At 43.0% G+C, this 13,674-nt stretch overlaps 2 protein-coding genes across 7 annotated transcripts in view; one reads left to right on the forward strand and one right to left on the reverse strand.

The window, feature by feature from the left end:
• IFT80 (intraflagellar transport 80) overlaps positions 1-11,760 on the reverse strand; it is a 57,407-nt gene extending 45,647 nt beyond the window's left edge. Inside the window, exons 1-4 of one of the 5 annotated variants that reach the window (XM_075506817.1) lie at positions 11,531-11,759; positions 10,644-10,742; positions 9,304-9,395; positions 7,710-7,928 (exon numbers count right to left, since the gene is read on the reverse strand). In XM_075506817.1, coding sequence (XP_075362932.1) covers positions 7,710-7,928; positions 9,304-9,343 — 259 coding nt within the window. In that variant the 5' untranslated portion in view covers positions 9,344-9,395; positions 10,644-10,742; positions 11,531-11,759. Of the gene's footprint in view, positions 1-7,709; positions 7,929-9,303; positions 9,396-10,637; positions 10,743-11,341; positions 11,375-11,530 lie in introns of those variants that run through there. The other 4 variants (XM_075506816.1, XM_075506819.1, XM_075506815.1 and 1 more) reach the window with 4 other exon arrangements.
• A 488-nt stretch (positions 11,761-12,248) lies between these two features.
• The window catches only part of SMC4 (structural maintenance of chromosomes 4), a 43,364-nt gene continuing 41,938 nt past the window's right edge, over positions 12,249-13,674 (forward strand). For both annotated transcript variants that reach the window (XM_075506813.1, XM_075506811.1), the window contains exon 1: positions 12,249-12,393. The gene's annotated coding sequence lies outside the window, so the exon portion shown is untranslated. The remainder of the gene's footprint in view (positions 12,394-13,674) is intronic.

The raw sequence follows: 13,674 nt of genomic DNA on the forward strand, positions 1-13,674 counted from the left end.
TTTCCAAGCAAAAGGTTTTTAACACAGAAGAAGAATGGTTTGTATAAATCAGTTTATTTGAACAGACCATGTAAATGTCACGCACCGAACTATACATTTTTGCTTTTCTTTATCACTTACATTCATATCTACCAGAGTACTCTGAACAGCTAGTTAGTCCCCTTTTTTTCTGAATTCACAGAACTAATATTATTACTAAGACCACTTCTTCCTCATTCAGTTAACTTTGTTTTCCTAAAATTTTCAGTACTGGTATTCTACGTCTAATGCATTATGTTATTTTATAATTATAAGCTATATTTTATATAATTAATGCATCAGTTATTTTATAGAACATCTCTCAGGTGTGAGATTCTCATTCTTTGTGTATAAGCAATAACTGGATTCACAGGAATTCCATGGCTAAATGCAATTTTCTCTGATTAAACTGTCAAAATGGCCTTTTCTGGTTTTAAAATAATACATTAAAAAACATGATTTATATTCTGATCACCTGCCTTTTTTGATGCATAGTGTACTTGTTCAACTTGTAGCCAAGACCTTTTTCATTGCAGAATACTTAAACCTGTTTTGATCATAGGACTATTAATATTCTCATGCCATTACCTACAGTATTCATCATTAAGTGGCTAAACTCTTCATAGCCATTATGAACATATTTCACTAATTTCCCTTGGAGAGGGGAAAAGAGCTTTGCCAATCAGGAGCTAACGTACAGAGGTCCAACTCAAAGGCATCCATCAAATTTCAGTATCCAATCTGAAACATTCAGAATTACTTTTTTAAGGATAAAAAGAATTCTATGGCATTTTACAGATTGAAACAATAGCTTCCACTGACCCAGGTAGAATCGGTGAGACCTCAGTACTTCTGTAAGCAAATCCCTCAACACATATGAGAAAAAAGAAATTAAAATGAAAGAACAAACAGTTGTCAAGCAACTGAATACTTTGGTTAGGTCACGTTATCAGGAAAACAATGGGTCACGTCAGAGAGTACAGGATAAAATCCTGTTATACAGGGAAACATTCAACTCGTTACCAATCTTTTGCATCCTTTCCCACTCCACAAGCTCTTACTTCTTTCACGAGGCATCTTTCAAATAGTGAAACATAGCAAGTTGTAGCCTAGCAGGAAAGAATACAGTTTCATCTAAAAGCGGGTCCTACCTTAGGCACTAAGATAGAATTCAACTGGAAAAAATGTGATCATACATTTAAAAACTGTTATCATACCACTTATGCAGAATAGGGCCAAATCAACTTTTCATAGATATCGTCTTTACTTCTGCAACTTCTTTACTTTTCCAACATGTGAATTTACAACTGATGACAGTCAAACGATGTGACTCATAAGACACCGCTTTTTTCACTGCATTCACACATAGAGGTTGCTCTGAAAGCAACGTTTCGATGGATTTCTTTGCCTTCTGTTCTTCAACTTAACATTGAGGTAGTTGAGGGTTTCAAATTAGAACTTACTCCCTTATACACAATTAAGAAAGGGAAAATTTTAGCTGTATGCTTGGAGTAGATAGAAGTGATTCAACTTAACCTTACTTTACATCTCAGATTTGTAAAACGTTGTTCCTTTATTTTTATTAAGTACTAAAGCCAGAAGCTGTCCTCAATCTTAAAGTGACTCTCCAGTTTTGGAGGAATTTCAAGTGGAAGATTAGCAGCCTATTCAAATACAGAATATAAAACATGTATGTTTTGCTCATTACTTTTCATAGACTCTTAACTGCTGACCCAATGTAAAATTATCAATAACACTAAAAGTTGAAAAAATAGGTCTATTCACTTATAATTTGTGCTTAATAAGCAGTTTAAAGCTGAACATATTCTTTATTTTTGTAAAAAAGCAGCAACAAGATCAATGTAAATAGGAAGCAAAGGAACAATATCCTATAAGAGATGCAACTCAGAAGAAACTCCAAGAGGATTAAATTTACATTCGCTCAAATGTCACAAACGTCTGGAGTTCAACCAAGAATTAATGCAACCCTGGAAAGACATTATACTCTATTTCCATTGGATTCAGCAAATTTCCAGGAATCCTTATCACAGAGATGAATTAGCTGTTGCAGGAAAATTGCAGGCTTGACACGTAAGGCATGCTATCTAAGTAATAGTTAAACAGAATTTTAAATGTAAGGTTTTTAGAAATAGCAATTAAGCAACAGAACTTGTTCATGCACTTTTAAAATGCAATAATTCACTTGCATATGCAAAAAAAAAATCTTTACAAGGTAAGTTCTCTTTATTGAAAGTGCCAAGTTACACTAGGAGATAAAAACCTGGAAATTTTCTACATTAAGTTTCTATCTCAATTTATTCTTTCACAAATTAGGTTATCACTATTTTGTCTTTTGATTTCACTGGGGGGGGGGGGGGGGGGAACCCTATGACTTTTTGGCAAATACATCTCATGAACAGTTTTCCAGAAATTGAATGTTCAGGATGAGTTTACCAATCAATGCTAAGAACTTATCCCTTAGTCCTAACAACAGTAAACTAGGTAAAAAATCCCCACAAGAAGGAAGATAACGTGCTAACTTGTGCAAGGCAAACCCTGAAGATCTCAGGTTTTGTGATCTGTGAACTAATTATGGCAAAAAGAACTCATTCCATAAGTAAGAGCAAACCAACTCAACTTGTGTTGCCAGACTCCCTCCTGCCTAAGAAGGGACCCCAGCTGAATGCTTCCCTTCAGTGAGGGCAAGCGTAACAACTCCTCCCTGTGTGGACTGTCTGTAGCCCATGTTGCAGCTGACCCCTCAGTGAGGGTGTTCACTAATTCAGCATTTTTCCACCACATAGCTGCCTCTTCCCATAAAACCCACGGAGGAGGGTGGGTACTGATTACCTGCCAGCCAGTTCCCCTACAATGCCAGTCATGGAAGTCTCATTTGCTTAGGGAACAGAACTTCAAGGAAAAAAAAAAGTTTCTGGGTCAGTTCTTCATTCAGTTTTGTTTACATTTCGCACTCTAGAAACATATAAACAAATTGGGATTTACTCTGTTCACTTAAACAGAAATTATGTCCTATCTTCCTTCTACAATATCGCATGTTATCTTCCTATCGCAGAGTATCTACTGCTGTGTAAGAACCGTAAAGCATTTAGTTTTAATAGCAATTCATCCAGCAAAGCTCGGTTCTACTTTGCACTGTGCTATGCTAGCAAAACAGTAGCATTCAAATTAACGGCAGGAATAGCAATAAAGGCCCCAGATGTCCAGAAGGAATGCAAGGGCTGAATACAAACTCGACTCACTGAACAATACAAAATTATCTAACGACCGATCACCGGACTGGCTTGAAGAACTAAAGGATGTGTCATCTTGGGAAACGGGGGTGGGGTGGAGTTAGCGGACTGCAAACTTCGATCAGACAATACCTATCCCAGCTACAACACCGTTAAGATGATAAGCCCTAGGGATGTGCTGAGAACTGGACGATTTAAAGGGCCTACCCATTTGTAAAAAGAAAAAAAAAAAACCCAACAAAACCCAAAACCCTACTGCAATAATGTTGGCAAAGATAGCCAAAACAGTTTATGCTGCATGCAAGCAAGAAACAGCTGCATTAAAAGAAAGTGAAAGTTAATCAAGCTGATCTCCAAAAGCTGGACAATGATAGAATTGATAAACTCTCAAGTGCATATGAATTCTAACAGAGATATAACTACATGATCATTTACATGTTTCACAGAATTTTTTTCTCAGTAATCTTCAAATTTTTTTTACTGTTATGGAGGAGACAACATTTTTCCTGCCCTTCCTCTCACTATGTCTTGTAGCTGAGATCTTTATAAAGTACTTCAACATTAGCTAGAATCCTAGGATGACAACTTCAGGTTAGGCAAAAAAAGTTTGGTAAAAGTTATAAGCAAATGAACACAAAAGTCTTATCGAGGAAAATGAAGATCAACATTAAGGGACTAGGTTAGAATTTGTTGGTCACACACAAATAAAATCTTGAGCAGCAAGAAAAATCATCTGCTAAGCTGCAAGAATCCCTCGCTTTAAACCTCTGCCATTGACTTATATCACTTAAAGTAATCCAACTTCCAGCAGTTAATCGATAACCTTGCAAAGGCCCTAATGCATCCTGGAAAAGATTCTGGGGCCTACCTATACATGGTGTTATTCATGAATCTTTACTTCTAAACTGTAGCTCTTTGTTGTAGTTTCAGTTAATGCACTTACAGGAGAAGGGCAAGCATTCATACCTACCAGACATTACACTTAAGAACTGATATCTTACCTAAATTTGCATCAGGTTCGCATATAGACTAAAGTATTTCTGAATGTACAGCTCCTGCTACATGCTAATTTTCGAACACTTCTGAAAACAAAATCAACTTTCAACCTCTCTAAACACATCTGTGAATATGATTTATTTTTCCTTACATATCTTAGTGATATAAAAAACAGAGAAAAAGGAGAGAAAAATTGCACAGCAGAGTTTTAAAAGTCATCTTTTTCATGAAAGTAGTAGTAGCCCTTATATATTTCTTCAACCAACTGTCAAAGCATTATTCAACCTGAACATGAAATATTAGCATACTATTTTAATAACACTGGAAAACTGACTAAATAAATTAACAGGAGATCTGACTTACGACAGTTGTTCTTTTGCTCACTATTTACACATACAATTTAGAACTTTACAGAAACAGGACACTAGAAATACACATGTGAAAACTGAGAAAGAAAAAGAAAGGAGAACAAAGCAAGGAATTGAGAGCACCGGCTGACCTTCCAAAAATCCCTCCATCCCATGTTTATCACTGAACAGAAAAGAACGCAAATCTCATAGCGATCAGCTCAGCTAATATTGATCGCTGACTGACGTTCTAAAGAACATCTTTGTTCAGGTAAACCCTGCTCCCCAAAGCATAATACTATAATGCATGCAAATATTAATTGATACAAATGAATCTTCCTTTCAGCTTTCACAAAAGCTTCCATTTCTACCTTAAGAGCTCTACAAGCAATACTTCATTAACCCCAGCTACCTCCAATTCATAGTAAAGTTCAGCACCAAGTATTGCAAAAATTACAACTCTACGCGGTCAAACTTCTCATCTTCCCTTGCCATGTATATCTAGGAAGCGATAGGGAGCCAAAAGACGTCCTGCTTTTGTTCCATAAGGTCAGTGCATTTATCCCTTAGAAGTACTGAGTATCTGGAAGAAATCTTGGCCTCCACTCTACGAGCTGAACTCTCAGCCCTGCTAATTTTTAAGTGCAACTATTGCCAAAAGTCAGAGAAATCTCCAAAATTTCATGCAAGGAATGGATTTCCTGTACCTTCTTCAAATACATATTACCTCTCTCCGTCCGTACAGGAAGCCATGCTGGACACATCAGCTCCAGACTGCTAATGCCCAGTAACAAACCTTCTGTTCCAAATCAAGCTTACTGTGAAGCTAGCCAAAAGCCTACAATAAGTTCCCCTAACCAAAGAAAACACACTAGACCCACAAATTCAAGGTTCTGGCCAAAACATGGGCAGAAGTTAGCTGAAAATTCTCCATCAGTCCCATTAAAACTATCAAGAGGTCCCTGTGAAAGCTATCAACAGGGTCACAGGCAGATGGCCATTATTATCCTGATGGAAACTCTCTACAACAATTGACCATGATCTGTTCTGCCTGAAAAAGCTGGCAGAGATTTAGAGCAGCATATTGCTTTCAGTTCAGCGTTGAGAAACTCCCATCACTACCATTTGTGTAGAAATACAGCTTTACCACCAAGATCTTTGACCGCTGACAAAAGAATACAAACTAAGTTTAGTATGTTGATGCAATCTGCTTCTTTGTGGCACATAATTACTACTACCAGCGGGATAGTTCAATTTATTTACTCTGGAACCTTCAACAGCATTATCAACTGAGCAAAACACAAAGGTATAAAAAGTTAGGATCTGTGTAAGGACTGTTCAACTTCTGCAAGGAATAGACTAGACTAGACTAGAATAGAATAGAACAGAATAGAAGAGAATATTTCAATTGGAAGGTACCTACAACGATCACCTAGTTCAACTGCCTGACCAATTCAGGGCTGACCAAAAGTTAAAGCATGGTATTAATGGCATTGTCCTAATGCCTCTTAACCACTGACAGGCTTGGGGCATTGACCACCTCTCTAGGAAGCCTGTTCCAGTGTTTGACCACCCTCTTGGTAGAGAAATACTTCCTGATGTCCAGTCTAAACCTCCCCTGGCACAGCTTTGAACCATTCCCACGAGTCCCAGCACTGGATACCAGGGAGAAGAGACCAGCACCTCTCTCTCCACTTCCCCTCCTCAGGAAGTTGTAGACAGCTCTTTCAAGTCACCTGTATGCCAAGTTCTTGGATGTGACGCATGAAAGTACCAGAAATCATTCACAAACTAACACACCAACCCCATCAGCAGGCTCTTGCCAGTGGATTGTCAGTGAGGCAGTCCCAGTCTACATCAAGGCCTTGTTTCTTAGCAGAGCTTTTATCCCAACACAATTTTTATAACAAGGTCAATGTAAACCAGCAGATTTCATAAAGGATCAACCCCTTTTAAAAACTTCTAGGTCCAGGAAGAAACACCCTCATCTGAACTACAGGGTTTCCACACGGTAGGTTCTTTGTAACAGAAATAAAGTAGGGGGGGTGTTAAGAAAATTTCTCTTTACCATTATTTTTCATATTCTGTTCAAACAAAAAATTAGATCAAGAAGAAGAGAAGCCAAATGTTTTTCCTTAAAGAAAAGGGATGAGGGAAGAAAAGGAAGGGAAAACAGGCACAGAAAATTCCTGATGGCATGGAATATAATCCCCATTACAGTACTGAGAAGAAAGGAGACGAAGTCTGACCTGAACTGTAGGGACTGCTTCATAAAAAATATAAAATAATAATGAAACTAGTTACCTAAGTTTTCTTCACTGAAAATTTTCAGAAAAATTTGACTGTACAAGTTGGGCAAAATCAATTCCTAGTCTCTTTGGAGAGGAAGAAAAAAACCCCAAGCAATCACCAAACCTTCTTGCTCTCACCTCCCTTTCACAACACAGAATCCATACACTGGAATACAGTAGCTACTACATTGGGTCATATAGTCTAGTATTAGTACACTGTAGACTGGACAAATAGCAGCATACTGGAGATACATATATACACACACACATCTGCCAGTATAGTGGACATACATACTAGTCTTACATCTCTGACAACACCCAGAACTAGATGCTTCAGAAGGATATTCAAGACTCCATAGAAGCCAGATACAAGATGTGCTCTTCTAACATGTAACCAAGAAGTGGACTACACTCATATTAAACGTCACGGTTAAGCAATTTCAGTAACTTGGTCATCTTCAGTTTTCGTAACTGTAAGCGATATAGTATTTATGTAGGCATGCAGTACAGACATGTTTAAAGTTACTGGTTTATGAAACTGAAAAAGGATGGTAGAAATTGACCTTACATTAAAAAAATTATGTATCTGCTGTCAGAGGTATATTTGATAATGTTGTATCAGAGAAAATGATAGTAATACAATGTATTAAATTTGAAACAACTATTAATTTTACAGCAGTGCAACTGGTGTGCAGGTATTTCAAATTGTTTTATTGCAGACTCTTTAACTGCAAATAATTTCTGATGTATTTGAGTGACATAAGCACAAAATAGTATGAAATTATAAATATTTTAAATTGACTTACCATCAGAACTTGTTAGAACAAAGCTCTCGGCATGAGACTGCTTCTTCCCACCTATACTTCTGGGAAACCAGTGAAGATCTATGGGATAAATATCATCTGGAAGTTTCACTACTCGAGTAGTCTCACTAGTTAAAAGGTTCCATTTCATAATTTGGTGATCATCACTGCAGGAATATAGCTCATCAGCTGTAGTCCATCCCACACAGCTAACCAATTCTTTATGTTTAATTAAATTAAGGAAGTCTGAAAATTGTAATTATTAAAAATAAGCTTACAAAATATCTCATCTAGGTTATACAAAACTGAAGGAACAGTACAGGAAGATTATGTTGATAAGATTCCATGGAATGTTCTATACAAAAAAACTACGATTCTTTATTTTTTCTTTGCTCTTTTGCTTCAAGAAAAGAGCTGGGAGAAATTCAGCAAAAAAGAAAGCAAACTGTATTGTGTAAAAATATAATTCTTATTATGATGCATACTTATTGAAACACAGCTGAAATGTCGGGTTACAGCTCTAAAAGGGTCCTAGTGCACAATGCAAGTGCAAAACACCCAACTATCATTCAAATGTGTCAGTTTATTAACACCACATCATATATAAATGGTTGACATACCTAATTTATTAGTAGGAGAATGTGCTGGTTTTGGCTGGGATAGAGTTAATTTTCTTCATAGTAGCTAGTATGGGGCTATGTTTTGGATTTGTGCTGAAAACAGTGTTGATAACACAGGGATGTTTCAGTTGTTGCTAAGTAATGTCTGCACTGGTCAAGGACTTTTCAGCTTCTCATGCTCTGCCAGGCGCACGGGAAGTTGGGAGGGGGCACAGCCAAGATAGTTGATCCAAACTGCCCAAGGGGCTATTCCACACCATACGGCGTCATGCTCAGTATATAAAGCTGGGGAAGAAGAAGGAAGGGGGGACATTGGGAGCGATGGCGTTTGTCTTCCCAAGTCCCCGTTACGCGTGCTGGAGCCCTGCTTTCCTGGAGATGGCTGAACACCTGCCTGCCCATGGGAAGGGGTGAAGGAATTCCTTCTTTGCTTTGCTTGTGTGTGTGGCTTTTGCTTTCCCTATTAAACTGTCTTTATCTCAACCCACGAGTTTTCTCACTTTTACTCTTCTGATTCTCTCCCCCATCCCACTCGGGGGGAGTGAGCGGCTGTGTGGTGCTCAGTTGCCGGCTGGAGTTAAACGACAACAGAGAATTACTATTTCGTTTGTATCTGCTACGTGCATGTCTTATTACCAGCAAGTAGATATATCGCTACTCCTATTTACTGCCTGGGAAAGCTTTTAACTTATCACTACAAATAAGAAAGGAAAGAAAAACTCAAAGCTTTCTATCAAAACACTGATAGCTTCCGAAGGGAAGGTATTTCTCTAAGAGTGTTCAATATCTCTTAAAATGTTGCCCTTAAAGGCTGCACTGTATGGCAAGGTGAAGAAAAGAAAAAGGAAAAAAAAAAAAAAAAGCCACCTGCAATTTACAAATATTTTACTACGACATTTATGATAAAGAAATCCTTTCTAGAAAAGATCCTTATCAGAATTAACATGCTCTTCGACAGTTTATTCTGAGACAAAGGATATGTTTTGGTTCCTTTAAAAGCGAAGTCTTCAGTCTCATTTCAGTTGTTCAGATGGAGCATTAAAAAAAAAGATATGTAGGTATGTTATAGCTGTAATAAAACAAAACAAACACATATATAAGTAGCCAAAATTTAAAAGGAAGACACACTAACACCAAAAGAAAAAGTTTTGAAATAAGTAATATTACATTAGTACTGTGGCAAAATAAGCACCAAAACAGACCCGAGTTTTAAGGGAATCCTGTGTGTACAGTACCCCACTCCGTATTTATCCGATTGCTCAGTATAAACACACTGGACAATTTAAAGAACAAGTGATGCTAGGAACATTTTGCTGAAACATTATAGGTTGAAACACTGAAGTTCTCTTGTGCTGCCAAATAGCCATGAAGGTAGCAAGGGAAAACCTGGAATCGCAAACTTTTCAAGGAACTTCATGCTTAGTGAGAGCACTGTGAGAAAATTTAGAGGAAAAAGCCACACTATAAAAATAATCCTGCCATGACAAAATGATACAACATCTTAGTCTTTCATCCACCCCTGTTTGTAATGTCCATGATACTTTACTGCAACACAGTAATTTCATAAGCAGTTCAACGGGGTCCCACCCTCTCACCCCCTTCCCTCCCATGACAGCAAAAGCCTTTATGTGTCTGTGCCTGGACAGGGTAGAGGCTAAAATCCAGGTTAAAACTTTTTTGTCCTTCAGGATGGAAAGAAGTGAGAGCAAGAGGGTGGGAGCAGACGGTATACTTTGAGCAGAGTATGATGATGCACAATGTGGCCTTCTAATCTTCTGGAATTTTTTCACTATAAAAATGACTGTGTGTCAAACAGTTATTATGCAGAACTTAAGAAGCATTAAAAGGGTAATAGTCCTAAAACATAATTTTCTGTGCCCAAAGAATAACTTCGTTTCAACCCTACGTTACATTAATTGATAAACACACACAATAGCTATTTTTATTTTTAAATAATTACATCTCTTACACTTGAACATCTAATTTCCTTCTCCTACCTTATATTTATTGGGATGCACGGATCTTATCTGCTTCTATTTTCTATGCACACCACAACTTGCTAACCCCACCTTTTCAGTTGCTGCTTGGTAGTTTTTAATTGTTTATTTCTCTCTTAGTGTTTCAGCAGGCACATCGCTATTGTCAGCTTCCAGCTTGCAATCCCTCCCTGCTCCCACTACACGGGCACCTAAAATCCTTCAAAAGTTCTTGCGGAATGATTTTACTTTGAAAGACAAGGCCAGAACTTTATTATAATTTTTGAACCCGGCTTAAACACTCCTTGTGTGCACCTAAACGGCAGAAGGCTCACCCTTACGTCGCACAGCTGCGCCTGTTGTCATCAACAGGTACACCGTTACTCATCTACATCACACGTCCGTAACCAGTCCAACAGCAGGTCAGCTGAAGGCATTTACTAGGAGTTTTAAAAAAGATGGGGCAATAACGAGGAGTTATTCTGGCACGGAGAGTTTAGCCAGCTTCTCCCAGCCTCACGCTCCCGCCTGCTCCCACAGCCTTACACCGCAGCCCCACGCCTCCTCCCCTCAGCCGTTTCCCCTCCGGAGCTGCTGAACGAGGAGATGAGGACCAGAGACGGCGGCGGGAGATTGAGCAAGAGCCGGGGGGAGAGAAGGGAAAGACTGACGGCAGGAGAGCAAGGAAGGGCGTAGATGGCGGTGGCGGGGCAGGAGCTCGCTCCTCACAGCACGGCTGTCCACGGGGCGGCTTTCGCTCGCCGCTGTGAGGGACCCGCAGCTCTTCCCGCCCCGTCTGCGTCCCCTCCCCAAGCCCGAGGGACAGCCTCAGGCACCGCACGGACAGCAAAGCCCGCTCTCCGGCCGTGCCAGCACACCCTTTTCCCTCAAAGTTTCCAGCCTCCCAAGCGGCAGATTATCCGCCCCCCCGCCCGGCGAGAAAGCGTCCTCCCTCCGCCGCCCCTTCTCTAGGCGAGCACCAGTGCCCGTTTCCCTCAGGGCCGTCCGGAGCCGGGGGTCGAGACTCCCCCGCCCTTACCTCGCCGCCCGGCTGTCTCCGCAGTTCTCCCTCCCCTCCGCCCAGCCTCCCACGCCGAGCCGGGGGTCACAGCTCCCGACCCTCTCGCCCACCGCGGCGGTGAGTCACATCTGCCGCCCGGCAGCCTCCCCCCGACGGCGAGGGGAGGGGGATCGCCGCCGCCGCCGCCTACCCCCAGCCCGCCTTTACCTGCGCCGGCAGCGGGAGGAAGAGCGCAGAGCGGCGGGGACCGCTGCCTCAGCGGCTGGCTCCCAAGCCCCGGCGGCTTCCGCGCTAATCCCGCCTTCCTCCCCGTCCCCGCGGCGTCCCGCGGCGCCACAGCAGCGGCAGGGCCAAGGCGGCGGCTGACCGCCCCCCCCGCAGCCAAGCGGCTCCGTCTCTATGGCTACTTCCCGCGAGACTTCTTCTTCTTCTTCCTCCTCCTCCTCCTCGTCCCACCGCCACCTCACGGGCCCTCCCCGACCAGGTGACACGGCCCGCTGGCGTCACCGCGCCGCCCGTTAATTAATACCACTTTAAAACCGTCGTGTCCCCACAATTTTTTTTTTTTTTACTTTTTATTTGTTTAATAGCAGCGGCCGTTCACGCCGCCGCTCGGGCCCTACCACCTCGCCGCCCGTTGCCGAGCAACCAAGCGCCGCCCACTGACCTACTTCTACAATTAAAATAAATCCTTTCCACGCGGGACGCGCGGGCATGGCCGTGGGGCCGCTGTCACCCTCAACCGCGAGTCTCTCCCCTCCCTCCGCCAAAACAGCCGCTCCCCGAAGCCAGGGAGTTTATTTTTTTTTATCCCACCCAGCCCGTCCGCGCAGTAACGGAAAACAAGATGGCGCGGGAGCGGGGCTTTTTTTCCTCCTTTCAAACCCGCGGGAGGCCGGCCCCCTCCCTTCCCAGCATGCCCCGCGCTTTTCTAACGAATTTCGGTTCGAGTTCGCCGTTTGGGCGCCATTTTCGAGTGTGGAAGCCGCCGAGCCGCGGCGGGAGCCGGAGCCGCCCGCGCTGCCGCAACCCGCAGCCTCGCTGGGGCCGGGCGCCGCCAGTCCTCGAAGGTACCAGCTCCGCGGGCAGCGCGGGGTAGCTCGGCGGGCAGGGCTTCGGGCAGAGGCGCCGGCAGTTCGCCCGGGGGCAGGTGGAGTTGGGGGGCTTCACCCGCTGTGAGCGGGGCGGCGGGGCCGTCCTCGGGGCACTTCCCCTGGGCAGGGGGTGCTGAGGGGGAGGGCAGGGGGGCGGCGGGCTCTGCCCCGCGCCTTATTCTTCCCCTTTCCTCCTCGGCCTGAGGGAGCGAAAGGCGGCGGCAGCCCCTCTCTCCGGGCCCGGGCGGCCGGGCGGGAGCTGCCCCGCTGAGGGCCCTTCCCGAGGGGTCCGGGCTGCCCGACGGCCGCTGGGTCCCCGCACCGGCGGGGCACGGCCTGTGCGTCCTGGCTGGTGTCTGCAGATGGGTTTGAGGAGGGGGGCTGAGAAAGGGTCCTCTGCAGCCCAAGGGAGAGAGCCCCGAGGTTTCCCGCTGGGCCCTTACGGACCTCTGGGGACCGTGAATCAGAGACCCACCTAGGACGGGGAAGTACGGGAATATACTTCGGTAGCATAGAGGCCCGATTTTAATCTGCTTACAAAGCAGGGACCATTCCGTAACTAGCTCTGGCTGCTCCTTTTATGCTTGAAGTGTGAGACACAAATCCTGCGAAAGTCCATGACGACTTGGAAAGAGCGTGACAAGGGTGCAGTCGGACTCCTTAGATTAACGGATGGATTAAAAAAAACACCTAATTTTTTTCACGGACATGGGTTATCGCTATCAAATTTAATCGGCTGTTAGTAAGGAAGCCTTTCTGTCTGTCTCTGACTCCCTTTTTCGCCATCCCCGTAACAAAAACGGCACTTGGCAGGAGATCGTCGAGAGATGCTTTTAACAACCACCTTTGAGCTGACTCAGGGGAGGGGCTGGGCACGAATTTGTTAAATTTGTTAGAGAGTATGTGGCAGCTGATTTATCGCGATTTAAAAGCTGAGGTCAAGTAGTTATGCTTGTTCATTCTGTTGAAGTATCTGGGGGGGAAGGGTTGGTAAGGTAAATAGGTCTATATTGCACAATTCTGTTGGAGTGGAGCAGTTTTGGAAAAAAAAAAAATCTGGTACTTTGAGAGGCTGTAATTGTCTGAGACAGCCATTGCGGAACACTTCTTACCAGGGGCACAGACTCAAATTGCCTTAAAATGAGTTCTTTCTCTCATTTCCCCCCCCTCCCCCATTGTCCCAAATGAAGGACTCTCATGAGAGTGTGGGTTGGGGGTAGGTCTGAAAACGTCAAATGATTGGCACCAATTGTAAGA

This window comes from Mycteria americana, chromosome 7, assembly GCF_035582795.1.
Source record: "Mycteria americana isolate JAX WOST 10 ecotype Jacksonville Zoo and Gardens chromosome 7, USCA_MyAme_1.0, whole genome shotgun sequence".
Taxonomy (NCBI): Eukaryota; Metazoa; Chordata; class Aves; order Ciconiiformes; family Ciconiidae; genus Mycteria; species Mycteria americana.